This window comes from Melopsittacus undulatus, chromosome 13 (genome assembly GCF_012275295.1).
Source record: "Melopsittacus undulatus isolate bMelUnd1 chromosome 13, bMelUnd1.mat.Z, whole genome shotgun sequence".
Taxonomy (NCBI): domain Eukaryota; kingdom Metazoa; phylum Chordata; class Aves; order Psittaciformes; family Psittaculidae; genus Melopsittacus; species Melopsittacus undulatus.
In genome coordinates this window covers 7,309,849-7,327,398 of record NC_047539.1, presented here as the reverse complement: position 1 = coordinate 7,327,398, position 17,550 = coordinate 7,309,849, and the positions used below count along the sequence as shown (strand labels likewise).

Genomic DNA, 17,550 nt, shown 5'->3' with positions numbered 1-17,550 from the left:
TTTTGGTCATTCAACACTGGCACTGCATTCCATGTGGGGATGTACAATGCTCCAGCATGCCAGTGAGCAGAGGAAATAGCTGAGAAACTAAAAAACCCAAACCAACAGTGCTAATATTTCCTTTTTATATAGTTTCCTATTTTAAATGGTAGTATAAAAAGCAGTTTTACTCCTCAGTGACCTTGCTGTTGTGACAGGAAGCTCCAGAAGTGTGCAATCCAATGTTTCTATAGCATGGAAGCATGCAGGACTAGATCTATGACACAGATTCTTTGAGAGGCACTTCTGAAGTGTTTTATCACTCAGTGCTATTGAGCTTTTCTGCTGTTGTCAGCACGGAGACTTGAGAATTCAAATAAAATTACTAGGAATGGTGAAACTTTTAATTAAATGTATCTATCTTGCACTAATGACTTCCGAAAATGTCTTGTAAAAATAACATCCAACAATGAAAACAAAGCTTGAGTCACAACTGCTGTTGGTTCTGCTTTTTCCAGTTTCCAGCGAGCACGTTGGGACACATCTCCCTGGTTTAAAGCATTCATTGCAGCCTGAACACTAGCAACAGAATCACTAACTGAAGTGGAAGGTACCTGGGGTGTCCTATGGAACACTGTGTGGCTGTAGGAGGTTGTGCAGGCAGAGGGGTGCTCCCCTGATGCTGCACTTGCTGCAGAGATCCCACAGCCACTTTGTGAGTCAACAGTGAGTGGAAATGAGGAGTCCTCTCACCAAGTCTGCAGAGAGCCAGCCTGGCAGGTTGATCTTTAGGCACTTTGCAGCTCTAAGGCTGATTGTAGCTCCTTGGAACCCTTCTTTTAACCTCTCTGTATTTAAGTTTTTGTTGAAGATACCCTTTCAAATGCAAAAATATTACATCGTGACGCTTACACCGAGCTGTTGGTGTCTTGCAGAATCCACATTTATCAAGAATTCTAGCTAAAATTGGTCAAAACATGTAGTAGCAATTCAAGTTTCAATGGAGAGTGAATTCCTAGGTCGTGTTTTGAAATACAAATGGCATATGTGAATTATAAAAAGAGGTGATGATAGTGATTCCTTTGTAGTTCCAGTAAAGTAGAGTTTCTGGAGCTCCATTCCTCACATTTTCACGTTCATGAGGAGTCGGTGGTGGGGAGCACACAGGGAAGGTGAGTGTGAGCCTGGGAGGTGACTTGCTTGTGACCCTTGTAGAGTCTGGGTATGGCATGAAACAAAGTGCCCAGTGTTCACACAGCAGGAGAAGCATCTCGGGGTTGTGCAGTCACTCTGAACCTTATCTGAATGGGAACGGATGCATCAGCGCGGGGGCTCACAAGCTGTGGTTTGGCTCCTGGGTGGTTGAAGCATGTTTGAGGCTGACACCTTGTTGCCTGGCTGGTGGGGGTGTTTGTGGGACCCCCAGTAACCCATGTCCTGCAGAGGCTGGTGGTGGTGGCTCCTTTGGGGACTCAGTTGTACCTCTTGGTTGGTTCTGTCCTATGAGAGAGAGAAGAACGCGTGTGGAGCCACTGTTCCCACCTTCCAGCTTGCCTGCTGGGTGAGCTGCTGTGGCTTTGCCTCCTGTCATGTTTCAAGAGGCAGATTTTTTCCTTGCAGCTATCGACCTTGTGAAGATTTTTGGTATTTAACAGCCAGTTGTTGAAATAAAGAAACTTTTCTTCTCCAACTCCTATCTTAGGTTTTTCTGCTCCTTTTGATGGTTTTGACATTTGGTTTGTGGAAAATTTATCACAAAAGAGAGGGTTAGTTTCCATTCAGATAAAGGAATAGGTGAACTTCAGTATTTTGTTTTATAGAGAAGTAAAAGGAAGTTGAATGTAGAGAAAATGAAATAACCGTGTTTGTAGTTGTAGAATGGTTTTCAGGTGATTCAGAATCTTTAACCTATATTTAAAGACGTAGATTTCTGTGCAGAAAAGCTGACAATACTTTTATCTTCTTGCAGCTTCCTATAAAGGCTGGCCAGCAAAATACCCACACCAAAGTCAGTACGGAGCACAACAAGGAATGTCTCATAAACATTTCCAAGTACAAGTTTTCCCTGGTCATCAGTGGTCTCACCAATATCTTAAAAAATGTTAATAACATGGTAAGTTTTCTAATTTTGGATTTTTGGGTTAGGGATCATGTGGGATCTCCAAAGCAGGTAACAGAACTGGCCATACTCTAGCAGTACTGGGTTTTGTGGCTTTAGCGGGAGAGTTTGCAGCAAGCTCTTCTGGGTGTCAGCTGTATAGAGATGTGCTAAAACACTGCAAAGGATTGATAAGGTCTGAAAATCGATTGTCCTGCTGATGGGGATTTTAGGCTGCTTAAAGTTTGAGAGAGAATTTGTGTCAAATAAACTCCATAGGCACGAAGGACTGTGTTGATGTGTAAGACGATTGATAAATGAGAGCTATGCAGTTAAAACAAGTTTCTGTGTGTGATATATAGATTTTCAGAGGAAAGACCTAGCTAAGAATTCCAATAAAAAAAGTCAACATTTGCTTTGCACTGAGTTGCAAGACTTAACATTTTTTGTGTTTGATGGATGGAGCTACTGTACGAATTGGCAATATTTTGGAAGGATTTCTGTAGCTGAAACCAGAGAGACCAGCAGACTGTCAGCATGGTCTTAGTTTAGCACACAGAGGGTTTGCACTCTGCTGAAGTTGAGGTAACCTCTCCAGTGATTTAAGATACAGCTTCCTTTGGGTGACTTCTACACGTGTCCCATGTGTAGGCCTATTTTTGGTGATTTTTTTTCTGCTTTATTTTGCTGTCTTTCTATTGCTGGAACTAGTTGCTACTGTTGGCAGTAAAACTGGGTGCTGGCTTCAACACCCAATGGCACTCTGCCTTCCTCCTGCATCTGAAGCATGGGGTCTCTTTGGAGCCTCTCCTGTGTTTGGTCCTGTGGTCTGTGCTAACTTCTGCAACACTCTAATAAGCTTGTCAGTATGGATTTGCTGTAACATGAGTTTTATTAAGATGTTGGCAATGAAGTAGGTGAGTGGGAAAGAGTCAGCAGTAACTGATACCAAAATAGGTTCTGGAAAGGTATAACCTTCATTTCTGAGTACATTACAGGCCTGATGGAGGTAAGGGGCTGCAGTGCACCTCCAGTCGTGCTTTGTGGTAACCGTTCCTTGTTAGACTTGGCATTGCAGACTGGCCAAAGGTATTTCTTCAGCAGTAATGTTTTAATTCCTATTTTAATCTGATTTTCGTTGGCTTTGTTTCTAAGCTCAAACCCAGAGCTGTAAAGGAACCATAACTTCTGTGTCACTTTGCTGCATTAATGCGTTACAAGTCAAATTTCTGTGTCTCAGATGAATCTGTATCCATTCTACTTCTAGAGAATATTTGGAGAAACTGCTGAAAAGAATTTGTATCTATCTCAGCTGATTATCTTGGATACACTGGAAAAATGTCTGGCAGGGGTGAGTAGGCTTGCACAAGCCACCGCTAAGTTGGAATCAAATGAGATAGAGCACACAAGTCAAATGCTTATGTATCTGTTACTACTGGTGCTAAAGATAAAACTCTTCTGTTTAGAGCAAAGTAGGATTAATGCCATTTAGAAAATTCTAAACCTTCCTATAACTGCAGTCCCCTGATATAACTGAGAAATGAAGGATTTAGGGGTGCTTTTTTCCTGCCTAAAATCAGTGATTTTTTTTTTCAGCTAAAAAGATTCAAATAAACTTCTGAATTTCCCCGTCCCACTGCTCAGCTGATGTGTGGAGCTGCAAATAACGTTCCTCTTTTAATAGCGTGTTAACAAGAATTGCACACAACCATACTCAGAGACGTGTGAACTGGAGGAAGGGAAGCCACAGCCCAAATGAAGAATGAGATGTGGCTGTGAGGCTTCGCTAGGTTTTTTAAAGCTTTGAATGCTTGTGGCATGTCCTGCTTGCTATTTTTTAAGTAGATGCATCAACACATTTTTGTCTTAAACACTTTTAAACAATTTAAACAGAAAAAGTAACGGGATAGTAAATCATGTTAACGTAGCAGATAATTGAAGTATCTGTTTTCTGCGTACAGTGGTGATTTTTCCTTACATTTCTTAAAACTTTCATTTTTTGAAGTAATTTGTCATGAGCTGCTGTATACAGCAGAGACTTTGCTATCGCTGTTCGAAAGATTACTTTTGCAGGTGTTTCCTAGATTGCATTAGTTCACCATGTCCAGACTTCCACTGGGAGTCCAGTCCTGAGCTTTCCAGTCAGAGCTGTGCTGCAAGGCAGTTTCTATTACCTTTGGGATCTAAACGGTTCTGCAACTTACTGTGCAAAGCTGTGTAATTGCAAAGCCAAACTTCACAGTGAGCAAAGTTTGCAGTGGTTTATTCCTTTAGCAAGAAAGAAACTCCTTTTTGAAAGCTGTATTCCTGGAGGAATGTCATGGAATCAGCTAAGCTCTTTGCTTTTTCCCTGTAACAGTTTCTGAAGTTCTTTATAAAGTATCAACCTCACTATGGTTAACTTTGTCAAGCAGCATATCTTGCATTACAGTACTAAAACAGGCTGAATAATTGTGGATTCTTCTAAAATCACAGAAGAGCCAGGTAAATACCTTCTCCAGAATAATTTTCAGCTTGTACAGCTGAGATAAATGCTGCTTCTTGGCATTTCTTGCCTTTGGTGCAGAGAGTTGGAAAAGCTGTTTTAACCTCAGAAGTTAATTCTTTTAAACTATTCCTTACATGCATGTTGTTTGAAATGTTAGTGGGGTTTTCCTGATGATGATGTTTGAACAGCCTAAAATTGCGCTGAATACTCCTTGCTTTGTCAATTTAAATGAGAGCAAGTTGAGCCAGTGTACGTTTAATAAGACTTGAGCCAAAGTTCTATACAAAGAGCGTTGTGTTCTGCGCTATCTTCAGCCGTATTTCTTGCTCCCTGTTCTTGCTCAATGTTTCATCAAGTTCTCATGGCAACAGGACTCAGGTCAACTAAGTGGGAGTCTCTGAAACTTCCCAATTCCCTATGGTAAATTCATTGGTGGAATTTTAGAAAGCTTTAATGCTGACCCTCTGTTAAAACTTGCTTTTAGTAGAGCAAAGTTTCACTTTGAATTCTTTTGTAAATAGTTTCCTTATGTCTCATACCGTGCAAACTGGCAAAAATGAGATGTTTCTGTTGCAGGAAAGTTAAGCCATTTTTGACTCGTGTAGAGCAATCCCAGGCAAGAGAAAGGGAGAACCTCTTTTTCAGCTCACTCTTTTAATATAAAATACTTGCTGTCAAAATACAGTGGTTCAAATCCTACCCAAAAGAGAGGTAAGGGTGGGTCTTTGCTCTTTGAGCTTCCATTCCAAACCAACATAGTTAATGCTCTACTGCTAATACTTTACCCAGATCAACAGGTATAAAGATGCTTTGCTTCAAAAACTAGTTTGATCTTTTGCTTGGTCTTTGATAACATTGATTAACTCAGTGTCCTATACATTTTGGAGACTTAGCTGGAAGTGTAAGATGATTTGAATGACAGGAGTTACTGTTCAAATGGAAAGAAGCCTGTTTTGTACAGACTACTTACACTATGACCAGGGGTAGCCTTCAGGCAGTTAGAAGTTTAGATTCAGGTCCTGTGCCTACTTACCAGTGGCAGATGCTCCATGTTTTTTTGCCTCCAAACCGGAATTTCATGCAATCCTGCATGTTTATTTTTAGCAACCAAAGGATACCATGCGACTAGACGAGACTATGCTGGTGAAACAGTTGCTGCCAGAAATCTGCCACTTCATCCACACCTACCGTGAAGGGAACCAGCACGCAGCTGAGCTGCGGAATTCGGCCTCCGGGGTTCTTTTCTCTCTGAGCTGCAATAACTTCAATGCTGTGTTCAGCCGCATTTCCACCAGGTAGGTGTTCTCAATAGGCTGACATAGTGTGTTAGAAGATCTGCTACATAGTGGAGTGTTGAACATGCATCATGAGTTGTAGTCTTCCTAAGTTCAGAAAAGTTAACTGTTTAAATGATATTTAACAAGGTGGTTCCTTAGTTCCTAAGTGAAACTACCTCTCAAAACTTCACTTGAGTTTCTGGTTACCAAATGAACCTGTTTGATACCCATCCTAGGTCACTGCCAGCAGAGTTCCTGTGAGCTGCATTTACTGCATTTTTAGTTTGCTTTCATAAGTATGTATCAAACGCTGTTGTAGGCTGAAAATAATGGTAACTCAGTTGAGTAAGTTCTTGCAAGGTGTTTTGGAAAACAAAGGCTGCTGATGCTGATGGATTGCATACATTTGCCTTTGAATTTAGAATGCACAATTTCAGCTTGTCTGCAGCTCGGTTGGAGCCTCAGGGCTGTTTTCCTTCTGAATTTTTCCTGCCTGAAGGCTTTTATGTCAAATCTGTCTTAGGCCTGAAGGGGACAAAACAGCTGGGCAGTTTGCTAGTTGTTGGAAAAGACCCATTTGTCTTCTGCCTGACTTGAGTTTCACAGCACATTGACTGTAAAAATAACTGTCTTTGCTAAGTGAGAAGAGAGACAGGCCCAAAGTTTCCATCTATTCTTTGCCTTGTTCCACATCCTTCTGATGCTTCAGCATTTGCCAGTCCACTGGAGTTGTGCATTAAACTTTTTATTACTGAAATACTTAGATGTTTTTTGAAAGATGCTTGAGGCAGCTTAGCTCCAGGCACATGTTGTCACAGCTAACATCACCCTTGCTTTGCTAGGAGTGGAGCTTGGGCAGCCTCATGTGGTCCCATAGCAATGGGACCTCATAGCAATGAGTGTGCCAATTTAATCGAGACAAAGATTTATATATTCCTTCTAATGGAAGAACAGTTCCTTCCCACATGCTGGAAAACACTTGCATTTTAGAAATCAGTCTAAAATTATTTAATAATTTTAAATTTTAAGTATTTTTAAAGCTTTTGCAGAGCTATAATAACTTCTGCTTCAAGAACATGGACTTGGCAGCTAGGATGGAGGATGTGGTTTTACTCAATAGGTTGATTATGTTTTGTTGCTTATGGAAATGGAAACAATTTCTTTTGCTCCTTTTATAGGAAGTATTTTTCAGTTGAAGTCTTGACAGTCTTTGAATCTGGTCCATGGATCTATATTTATTCACATGTCTGTAACATGGTTTAGTTCTCAAGCTCCAAATCCCTTCCTGCCATCCCTCTGAGCTGGCACACAGTGCTTTTCCCCTAACCTGTTTTTCACTTCAGATGGCTTGTACATGAACAGTTAAATATTTGACCAGTTGTTGCTGATCTCCACAGGGGTCAGCTTGCCGACAGTTAGCATTGCTGATCTTTTGACCTGTGCTTCCTGTTTAGGCATATTTCTAGGCCTTGTACAGCAGCTGGGGGATTTTTGGCATGAAAAGCACAGCACTGGGGACCTTCCCATTCCCAGCGAGGGCTGTTAAGTTGAAGAAATGAAGAACTGCTTTTGTGTGTAGTACTAGAAATCACATTCCATGTCTAAAACACATCTGTAGCTTTGGAACAAGACATGGCAATCTTCAGTTTGTGAGAACATATGATTTAGTTATTAGTGGCTTAGTATCTGATGAGATGTTTAGTAAATTATCGGATGTAAAAGCGTGAAAAGATGCGGTTGTGTTTAAACTGGTGTGATTAAACTTGGTCCTCTTTGATCAGACCAGAAAAAATGTGGCCCTTCTTTAGCTTACAAGGGGTGGTTGTAGCTCACTGATGTTAAGTACCATCAGTCACTGCTTTAGCCTTGAGAAATGACCTGGGGCAAGACTTGCTGTTAAGGAGCAGTAGTCTGAAGGTGTCATGATTCCACAAATTTAATATTTAGTTGGAAAGATGACAAGATTACTGCTACAGTATGGTAGATAACAGAAGGATTTAGGCAACTCTTGGGCATAAACAGACTGTCACCAGATGGTGTTGGTATCCTGTAAGACTCATCACTGGTATTTCTAGATCCATTTTTCAATATGAGGATGGAGCAAGATAATATGTTAACTCTTAATCATTCAAGCTCCATCTTACATTTCTAAACCTGGAAAAGTTTATCTGAGGAGATCAGATAACCCTCCCCTGCTGTTCCAATCTGTACAACCGTAGGCATGTGTTCATACCTCTCTGACATAATCCCATTGAGAAGTTAGTTTACTTTGCATATTTTTAGATTACAGGAACTGACTGTTTGTTCAGAAGATAATGCTGATGTTCATGATATTGAACTTTTACAGTACATCAGTGTGGATTGTTCCAAACTAAAGCGACTCTTGCAAGGTAGGATTTGAGCCTGTGTTTTGAAATACTGTTATCTGAATATGGCTAGTTAGAGCTGACACAATGCTATTGATCAGTGTATCTTTTTATTGCTGTGGTTTACTCCAAATAGTCACATATTTACCAATATATTTTAGAATATTTAAGTCACAGAAGCACATTGGTTTGAAAACTGCTTTGCACTTCAGATGTCTTTTATAATCTGTGCTGCTTTTTAGAACCAGGTATCTTTTCTAAATGCAGAAATGTTTTATCTTTACAGAGACAGTATTCAAGTTTAAAGCCCTTAAGAAAGTAGCTCAATTGGCTGTTATCAACAGTCTTGAAAAGGTGAGTATTTTAATGTTTGTCTTCTGTTTTGTTGCTTATTTGCAGACTTGCTCTAATTAAGGAGTAGTTGCAATTCAGTAATTTATGATGAAGTGTAAGTTGATGCATCCCTTCGATGCATATATGTTCTGCAAGAGATGTTGAGTGATTAGAAGTAAGAAGAAAATCTCTCTTCATTTGAATACATAATTCAGAGAAAATATTTGTAAGCTCTGGAATGTAAAGATGTTTTTCATTATCTGCAGGCATTTTGGAACTGGGTAGAAAACTATCCTGATGAATTCACAAAGCTGTATCAAACACCTCAGACTGATATGGCTGGTAAGGCACAACAAATGATATACTGTTCCAAAGACACATTCCCTTGCATTTTTGGCCCTCTCTGCTTCTTGTGTATCCTACAGATAAGAACAACCCCAAATTTGTGTCAACCCTTCCGAGGGCAGGCAGGGGTTTATCATTATCTCTTGTCTCTCCTGACTCACATTTTAATTAAAAAATGATTCATTTTGTGGTTCACAGCCCAAAGAAATAAAACCTAAAACATGGAAACTCTTAAAATATATTTTTTCATCTTGATACATGAAAAACTTTAGAGACCATCCCCTGCATTTGTCTCTAGGCAAAAAGAGAGGAAAACTTATATATTCAGGGAAACCATGTCTTTAACTGTGTTGAGACCATTTTGCCCTCACGAGCATGCCAGTAATGTACAAACCAGAACTTTTATGTAGCTGGAGCTGTCCCTCTGCTCTTTTATACCTATTCTTTACCTTTTCATCATTAAAATTGGCATTGAACTTGGGCTTATATTTTTTGCAGATTGTGCAGAGAAGTTGTTTGACTTAGTGGATGGCTTTGCTGAAAGCACAAAACGTAAAGCAGCAGTTTGGCCACTGCAAATCATTCTCCTGGTCCTGTGTCCAGAGATAATCCAAGATATAGCAAAGGACGTGGTGGAAGAAACTAAAATGAACAAGGTAAGAGAAGAAAAGTATCTGAATTTGAGTTCTGATTTCTAGAAGATGCTTGGTTTTGCTTGTTCTGTAGTTCAGGTGTATTTTATCTTTATTGCCTAAAAAGCACATTACAATTCCATATGTAAATTCATGCACCCTTTTTAAGTTCTCACCTAACATATGTTCTGTCACTGTCAATACTTTATACAGATAGTGTGTTCCAAACAGTGTTGTTTGGTTTTAATATTTAAGGATCTAAAAACCCTGCCCACAGATTACCAGAGCTCTGGCTATAACTATTCCTGGTTTGAATTGTGCAGAAACTGTTCCTGGACAATCTCAGGAAGGCACTTGCAGGCCACGGTGGGAGCAGACAGCTGACTGAAAGTGCTGCAATTGCTTGTGTCAAACTGTGTAAAGCTTCTACCTACATCAACTGGGAAGATAATTCTGTCATTTTCCTACTAGTGCAGTCCATGGTGGTAGATCTTAAGGTAAAACTGTCTGTTTCCTATTTGCAAGGAAAAAATCTGAATTTTAAGATACTGTAATACTTTACATTTCTCCTTAATTGAATACCATAGTGGGTGGAAGTGGATAATGTATTGACAGTAGACATGGATAATCTTGGTGTCTGATTTATACATTTCTATTTTTTTGGAACACGCAGAATTTGCTGTTTAATCCAAGCAAACCTTTTTCAAGAGGCAATCAAAATGCAGATGTAGACCTTATGATTGACTGCTTGGTTTCCTGTTTCCGCATAAACCCTCATAATAACCAACACTTTAAGGTGAGAACGCTGCCTACTGGTAAGTCATTCTCCACATACTGTTGATGACCTGTCAGTTATGAAAGATACACTAAGAGCAGCTGGAAGCTCATGTATGAGTTCAACTGTATAAATATCTCTTAGCAATAAATCCCTGCATATTTTTATATCTCTGTCCTTAGCTGATTTCCTTTCTCTTGTTTAGATTTGACAGTTTTGTCAATTTGATAAAAAGGCTGCACTCTGTTGTTCAGTGTGATAAGAAAGGTGGCAAAGACAAAGAAGTTCCTAAGTAGCTTTTATGTGTTTTTATTGTAGATCTGCCTGGCACAGAATTCCCCATCAACATTTCATTACGTGCTGGTAAATTCGCTCCACCGAATCATCACAAATGTGAGTTCTGAAAGTATTTCATCAGCCCAATCTGTAATTTCTCTTCACATCAGCATCTGCTTATTCAATACAGTTTGAATAGTACACCAAATTCTGTAGCCAGAATCCATGCAGCAAGAGTTGCTAGTAAGGAAGGACATACTGTCCACCAGTTGGGTTCCCAGTTTAAGAGCTTGTGTTCCAGTGTAACATTTCACCACAGATAGGCTTTGATACCCCCTAATGTAGGATGACAAATGGGTCTTTGTTTTCTGGTTTTATAGTAGGTAATGCTTTATTGATGCATGGAAAACACTCTCAGGACATGCAGAGTTACACCACTTCTAGCATATTGACATGAGAACCTGGGGGAAGAGGTGCCCTCATGGTTTCATCCAGGGATTTGACCCAGTATGAATTGAAAGCGTATAAAAATTGTAGTAACTGCTGAATACCAAAAGCAGTTTGAAAGTTCATGCAGTTGCTCACCTTCAGTTTGTTACTGTGCTTCAAGTCACTAAAATAGCACTTTTATTTTGATTCTGTTCAGTATGAAAATAGTCAGTGTCGAGCAGCCAGCCTGACTTCACTTACAAAACATGTTCTATTTCATTAATCCCAACAACATAATGAAAAAGCTATACTTCAGAAGAAACAGTATTAGACACTTTAGCAAATGGGGGAGAAAATGTTCCTGTAGATGTGGTGGTGCAATACAGCTTTTCAAATATTACCAGGTACTTCAGATACCAATTTTCCATTTTGTTCAGTGTATCACAGTGAATTGAGCGCACATTGTTTGTTTTGAAGTATTACATAGGAGCATTGAGTATCCTGAAATCCCTAATGGCTGCCTGCCTTTGTGAGTACAGAGTTTGTGCTTGCTCAGAAAGAGTACCATAGTGAGCAGCTAAGTTGGAAGTCTTCCTTCTGTTACACGTTTAAATCAGTAACATTATAAATCATGCAAGTTTCATGATGAGAATACAAGATTAAGGTGTGGGTGATGCGGTGTAAAATACTCCATGTGCAAAGGTTGGTTACACCACAGCTTTTGTAACCTCGAGAGGTCTGAAATGAATGATAATCCAAGTCCTGCATTGCTGGTTTGAACACTGCTGTGTGCTGGTTGCAGTCGGCGCTGGACTGGTGGCCACGGATCGACGCTGTGTACTGCCACTCCATGGAGCTGCGCAGCATGTTCAGCGAGACCCTGCACAAGGCGATCCAGGGCTGCGGGGCCCACCCGGCCATTCGCATGACTCCGGTAAGGCTTCCAAAGGAGCTCTGCAAACACAGCCCCTCAGTTTTCCTGTGTCTCCATCCCATTCCAGCTTTTTTATCCATTAACTTTAGACTGGAAACTAGAGGGGGGGAAGAACATTGCGATCCAAAAAGCAACAGAGAGCCATACATGCTCTGTAAACCTTGCAGGCCTTGATGTATTGACTAACTGTTTTTGGTCAGTTAGTGATGTATGTTTCTCAGTTTTCATGCTGCTTTTAAATGGGCAACATAGAAGTATTTCTTCTGTAACTGTCCTCTGTGGCTAACGGTTCATTTTAAGCTTTCTTGCTGTGTGAATAGCTAGGTAATATGTCCATTCTTGTTTAATCTGAAAACAAAAGCATTCTGTATGTGAAGATAATGTCTGAAAACTGCAATGCTTTTCCCACACTTGACATGAGTATCTCTTTCATTTCTCTTGCTTTCTGTTGAGCAAATTGACTGTTTGGTTTTGGTGACAGCATCAAAGTGAAAGATTTTTCAGGCATTATGAAATAAAGTCAATATTCTTGCTTGACTTGGAAAAAAATCCTTGGTAAATGCAAATTTGTAGCTCATCCAAATTTTTTAGTAAGTTCACATGCAGCTGCGTGGCCTTTCTTCTGCAGTTCCCACTTAGGACTTTGGATGTGGTAAGGGAACTTGGTTGTTTTAAAAGGCCTAAAATGTAACAAATGAAAATACTCCTATTGGGCTTCTCAAATGAAAGCAAATGATCAAAAATACCTTTAGTTGAAAGCTACAACATGTTTAACTTGCTTTTTACATGTCTGTATTCATCTGTTGAGAAAATAGCAGGGGTTTTGTAATGGCAACTCGGACATTGATTGGTGGTGCTTTGTCTTCTGCTTCTTATTTTCCGTTCTTATTGCCTGCTGTCGCTCACATGGTCAGATGCCAACCAGTCACTGTTTTGCATGGCAGTGGGCCTCTGTTGCTGTAAGTATGACCCATCGTAACTACCGCAGAAAAGCCCTCCCTTGCTCTGACTTTTCTGTGCATAGTTACCACTGCAGTCACCTCACTTCATCTGGGGACAGAAGGTAGAATGGTTTACACAAGAACATAGGATGGGAGGAGATCCCAGCACTGCCCCTGGCGCAACTGCAGGGTGATCCCTTGCACAACCAGCTGAGGTCCTTCCTGGGAGTAACAGCCTTCACTTGGTTCTGGTCTTTACTTTCTGCCCCCTTTTCCATCACGATGCTCTTCCAGAATCTCCCTGCTCTGGTGGATAGAGCCATATCTAATTTCCAGCCTAAACTTATTTATGTCTAACTTGTCCCCGTTGTTCTTGTTCCAGTGTTGCCTGTTAGCTTCAAACTGGTGTCTACCCCCTTGCTGTACCTGCAGAGAGCAGTCATGTCCCTGTCTTTGTTTAGCATAGGCTTTAGTTTGGATTGTGTGAAGTAAATGAATTGCTTCACAGAACAAGTTGGCTTCTTTTGCCATGTGCCTCTTCTCAGAACTCCCTTCACTGTAGCACACTAAACTTTAGGAGAGAGTTAGTTAACTTGGCGTGTGTGGAACCAGTTTCTTGACAGGATGCTTTTTGTGTGATAGGTTTTCTGTGTATTTTCACAGTAACTATCATAATAGTTCTATCATAATGAGGTTATACAATGTCATATCTCTTCAGTCACTGTGAGGATTATTTCCAGCTAATTTGGGTGGGGTTTTTTTGCTCAAAATTTATAAAGTTCAGTGAAAATAAAAGAACAGTTACTGTTCAAGCTTCACAAACTATAAACTATACAGGATAGTTAAAAAAGCCGAGTGTTTAAAAAGCCTTGTATCTTGTCCTGTAGTGAATATCTAATGGATTTATTTATCCAAGTTACTGTCCTGTAACTGTTTTGGTACCTATAAGCAAAAATACAATCTTAATCCCTCCTGGTATAAGACTGAAATTAATGAAAATACAAATTCTGTAAAGTAATTGAAGAGATGAAATTCTTTTGAATTGGACATACTGGGGATCACTCAACACAAGTTTACCTTTTTAATGTATGTATTTATATGTGTGTATATGTGGACAGACACACGCACACATACATATATAGTGGGTTTTAGAGTTTACCATGTATCCAAGTTATTTTAGGTTGAGATGAAGGAAGAGCAATCGCTTACCATACAGCAATAGTAGAACATGATATGGTTCATCTTGGAGTCAAACCAGAATACCTAATGTGAAATCTCAGTGCATACCTTGGCTGTCCAAATGTCCTTCATTTCACAAAGGAGAAGGAAGTTGTCCAGAAGTAGTTCACTGCTTTTTCAGATGGAGCTAGGTTTATTTCACTGAAGCAATGCACTGCCTACCTTGTGAGGACCAAAAGCTTCATTTTTCAGAGATCGCAGAGATGAAAATACTAAAATCCAGACTGATGATGACAGGATATAAAGACAATATTTTGCCTTTGGAAGAGAGTTCCCTGCCCTCCCATGTGTTCAAACTCACTTGGAAATATTTACTTTTATTTCTTTCTTAGACCAAAGAAAATCCCTGTAAATATTTTTGGTCCTTTTATCCATTTTTCTTTGGCCACAATTTGTCATATGCATAAACTTTTCTTATGCCCACATGCAGCTCACTAGAGCAATTCAGAAGGAAACTGTAAAGATACTGAAGGGATGGAGTATGCAGGTGTAAAAGGGGATTTTTAAGGAGAAAGCTGTGTGCCTATACTGGAGTGAGTTTTAGATATTTTCAAAGTTCTTAATGAATTATGGATTATAAAAGCAACACATTTCTAAGATGTTTCATTACAACTGCTGTGTAGCCTGCCTTACTGACAGTGACTGTGGTTTTCCTCCTGTCAGAGTCTTACATTTAAGGAGAAAATGACAAGCCTTAAATTTAAAGAAAAACCTACTGATCTGGAAACCAGGAGCTACAAGTTCTTGCTGTTATCCTTGGTAAAACTGATCCATGCAGATCCAAAGCTGCTGCTGTGTGTAAGTACATTGTACTACTCATCCATAGGAAAATTTACTTTTGAAGCTACTGAATAAATGCAAACAAAACTCACAAACCTGGCACTTAGGATGCTTTCCTATTAATTCTTTTCGGGTTTTAACGCTGCTTTGAAAGGAAAAAGGCAAAAGTAAAAAGAAACTGTAAAGAGCTGCAGCACAAGGAAAGGGAGCATAAAGCCCTGTAACTCTGGAGGGGAACAGGATGAGAGAGGAATAGAAGAAGAAAGCTAAAATAGAGGTTGGGGAAAACAAGTCATCATTCACTGAGTAGAAGGACAGATGTGGTCTTAGATCTCCCATTTTTCTCAGGTCTGTTTACTGTTTAATTTTTAAATATTTCAGTTGTGTCAAAGTGAATGCACACCCTGACACAGGGTATTACAGCTTCAAACTGACATAGTCACTGAAAGATCCAGGAATCGCCTGGTTAGTCACAGGAATGCTGCTGTAGTGGTTGGTCACTAAAATATTTTACATTCAAAGTAACATGGTTGGTCATTAATAAGTTTTACAGCTTAAACTTTCTTTCCCCATTGCTGTTAGAATCCAAGGAAGCAAGGGCCTGAGACACAGGGGAGCACGGCCGAGCTAATTACAGGCCTCGTGCAACTCGTTCCGCAGTCCAGCATGCCAGATATCGCACAAGAAGCCATGGAGGTAAGAGAGTGTGTCCTCCGTGGCAGGTGAGGGGTGCACAGGCAGATCAAGGCTTTTGCAGAAGCTCTGAAGTTCTCTGTTTTGGAGTTTGGTCTCGATTGATACTTTTCTAAATGCCTCCTGCACTAAAAGTCTTCCGGGAGGTGCCAGTTAAGTTATTCTGCTGTCTTCAGATTCCTGTTCTAAAAAATGCACTATAGTGTCTGTGCTCCACTGCCATCTTTCATGCTTTAGGTTTTCACAAGTTGACTGAAAAGAGGGTTAACTTTTACCTACATGCTATTAAGCTTTGTATAAATAGTTGAATTTTAGTAAGTAATTAAGGCTTTTTTGTTTAACCTTCCTTCAACAAGAATTGTCGCAAATAGTGTCAATATTACCTATCTATGTATGAAATACATATTCTTGATAGTTTAATGGTAGAATTCAAGAATATTTCTTGTATAAGAATAATCCTTTTCAGTGTGAAAGTCTCTGTGGGTGTTGATGTTGGGTAGTAACATCCTGACAGGCATTTCCAGGAGCTTAGAGATGGAAAAGTTCCTGCCATTATGCAATTTGATTTCAGTGTACTGTTCAGTCTTGATTCTTTAAAAGGTTTCTTTAAGGTAAATTTCTACCTTTTAAGTGAAGCTCTACTTTGTTTTGAATTTAGGCCTTGCTGGTTCTTCACCAGTTAGACAGCATCGACCTGTGGAATCCTGATGCACCTATAGAGACATTCTGGGAAATCAGGTATGTAAGTTAACTTGTGTGAATTAGAGAATGGCTGGTTTGATTTGTCTTCTCTTTTGAAATAGCTGTGAGTGTTTTGGGGAAGCTCTGCAACATCAGCATGAATCTGCAGTCAAAATTGCTACATGTATTCATGGAAAAGTATCTTGCTTATGCTATATGAATTTAACAGAAATGAAAGAGGAAACATTCTCCTGGTTTACAGAATGACCCTTCAGCTTGATGTTAAGGTGCCCAAATGATGATTAGTTTGGAAAGGCAGAGACTTTTACCCCTCATTCAAGTGTTTGCTATTTGTTTAAATTGTGTTTCATGCTTGGGGGCGCTGAGTGAGTTTATGCTGGTTCTGTAAGTGTGGATTTGCTGATATTGACTCTGAAGCCCTCACCTAAAGAAGGTAGTAGCTTCCCCTGACCCAAGATTTCCATTTGTCTTCCCTTTGTATTTAAAGAACTTTTTATAACTTCACAGCAGCTGTTGCAGTTATTTCTTGGGGAATATTAACGGAAATTTAAGTTCTAAACTAGGAATCTGTAAGCTCAGAATGCTAAGAATTGCATGAGCTGAATAATTAAGAGTAATTTGGTGATCTAATCTAGTTGGTACTGATGTTTGAGTTAGAAGAAAGGGAGCAACAGCCTAGGAGGAACTCTTACAGCATCAGCAAATGGGCCTGCATGACTGCTGAGAGTGGCTCAAGGGGCTTGTTACGGGATAGGTTTGGGGCTGAGCCCTGTGTAGATGGGCAATAACTGAAACTCTTGACACTAATTCCTAGCAGCAGGAATGAGTTTGTGCTGCTCGGGCTGGGGGAAACACCCATTAAAATTGACACTAATTTGGACCCTTTGGCAGTTTTAACAGAGAGTGTGAGGCCTGAATGGATATGAAGAAGGAACATCCCTAGATGTGTTCCTTCCAGAACAGAGTTGAGACACGTTGTCAGAGCAGTGTAGGTAAACTTGTACTGCCACTGTCTGTGCTATATCTGTTCTGGGGATAAGTGGATGATTCTGAAGCGGCAGCCCTGGAGTCCAGACTTCTAACAAGTACCCAAATCGCTTAACTTCCTCTAGGGAGCTGGAGAGGCAGCTGGGTGGTGGGAAGGGTCACAGGGGAGCTTCTCATTTAAACTACACACCTATCTTCTATCTATTATACGTTGTAAAAATGATGCTAGTATATGTATAGGATATTTGTGCTAATTGCCTATTTCTATGTAAAATG

At 40.0% G+C, this 17,550-nt stretch overlaps 1 protein-coding gene across 1 annotated transcript in view; it reads left to right on the top strand.

The window, feature by feature from the left end:
- The window catches only part of NF1 (neurofibromin 1), a 70,082-nt gene that overhangs the window by 5,093 nt on the left and 47,439 nt on the right, over nucleotides 1–17,550 (top strand). Inside the window, exons 2-15 of the mRNA XM_034069098.1 lie at nucleotides 1,949–2,092; nucleotides 3,345–3,428; nucleotides 5,670–5,860; nucleotides 8,126–8,232; nucleotides 8,495–8,562; nucleotides 8,808–8,883; nucleotides 9,385–9,542; nucleotides 9,842–10,015; nucleotides 10,192–10,314; nucleotides 10,612–10,686; nucleotides 11,801–11,932; nucleotides 14,776–14,910; nucleotides 15,475–15,588; nucleotides 16,244–16,323. Coding sequence (XP_033924989.1) covers nucleotides 1,949–2,092; nucleotides 3,345–3,428; nucleotides 5,670–5,860; nucleotides 8,126–8,232; nucleotides 8,495–8,562; nucleotides 8,808–8,883; nucleotides 9,385–9,542; nucleotides 9,842–10,015; nucleotides 10,192–10,314; nucleotides 10,612–10,686; nucleotides 11,801–11,932; nucleotides 14,776–14,910; nucleotides 15,475–15,588; nucleotides 16,244–16,323 — 1,661 coding nt within the window. The remainder of the gene's footprint in view (nucleotides 1–1,948; nucleotides 2,093–3,344; nucleotides 3,429–5,669; nucleotides 5,861–8,125; nucleotides 8,233–8,494; nucleotides 8,563–8,807; nucleotides 8,884–9,384; nucleotides 9,543–9,841; nucleotides 10,016–10,191; nucleotides 10,315–10,611; nucleotides 10,687–11,800; nucleotides 11,933–14,775; nucleotides 14,911–15,474; nucleotides 15,589–16,243; nucleotides 16,324–17,550) is intronic.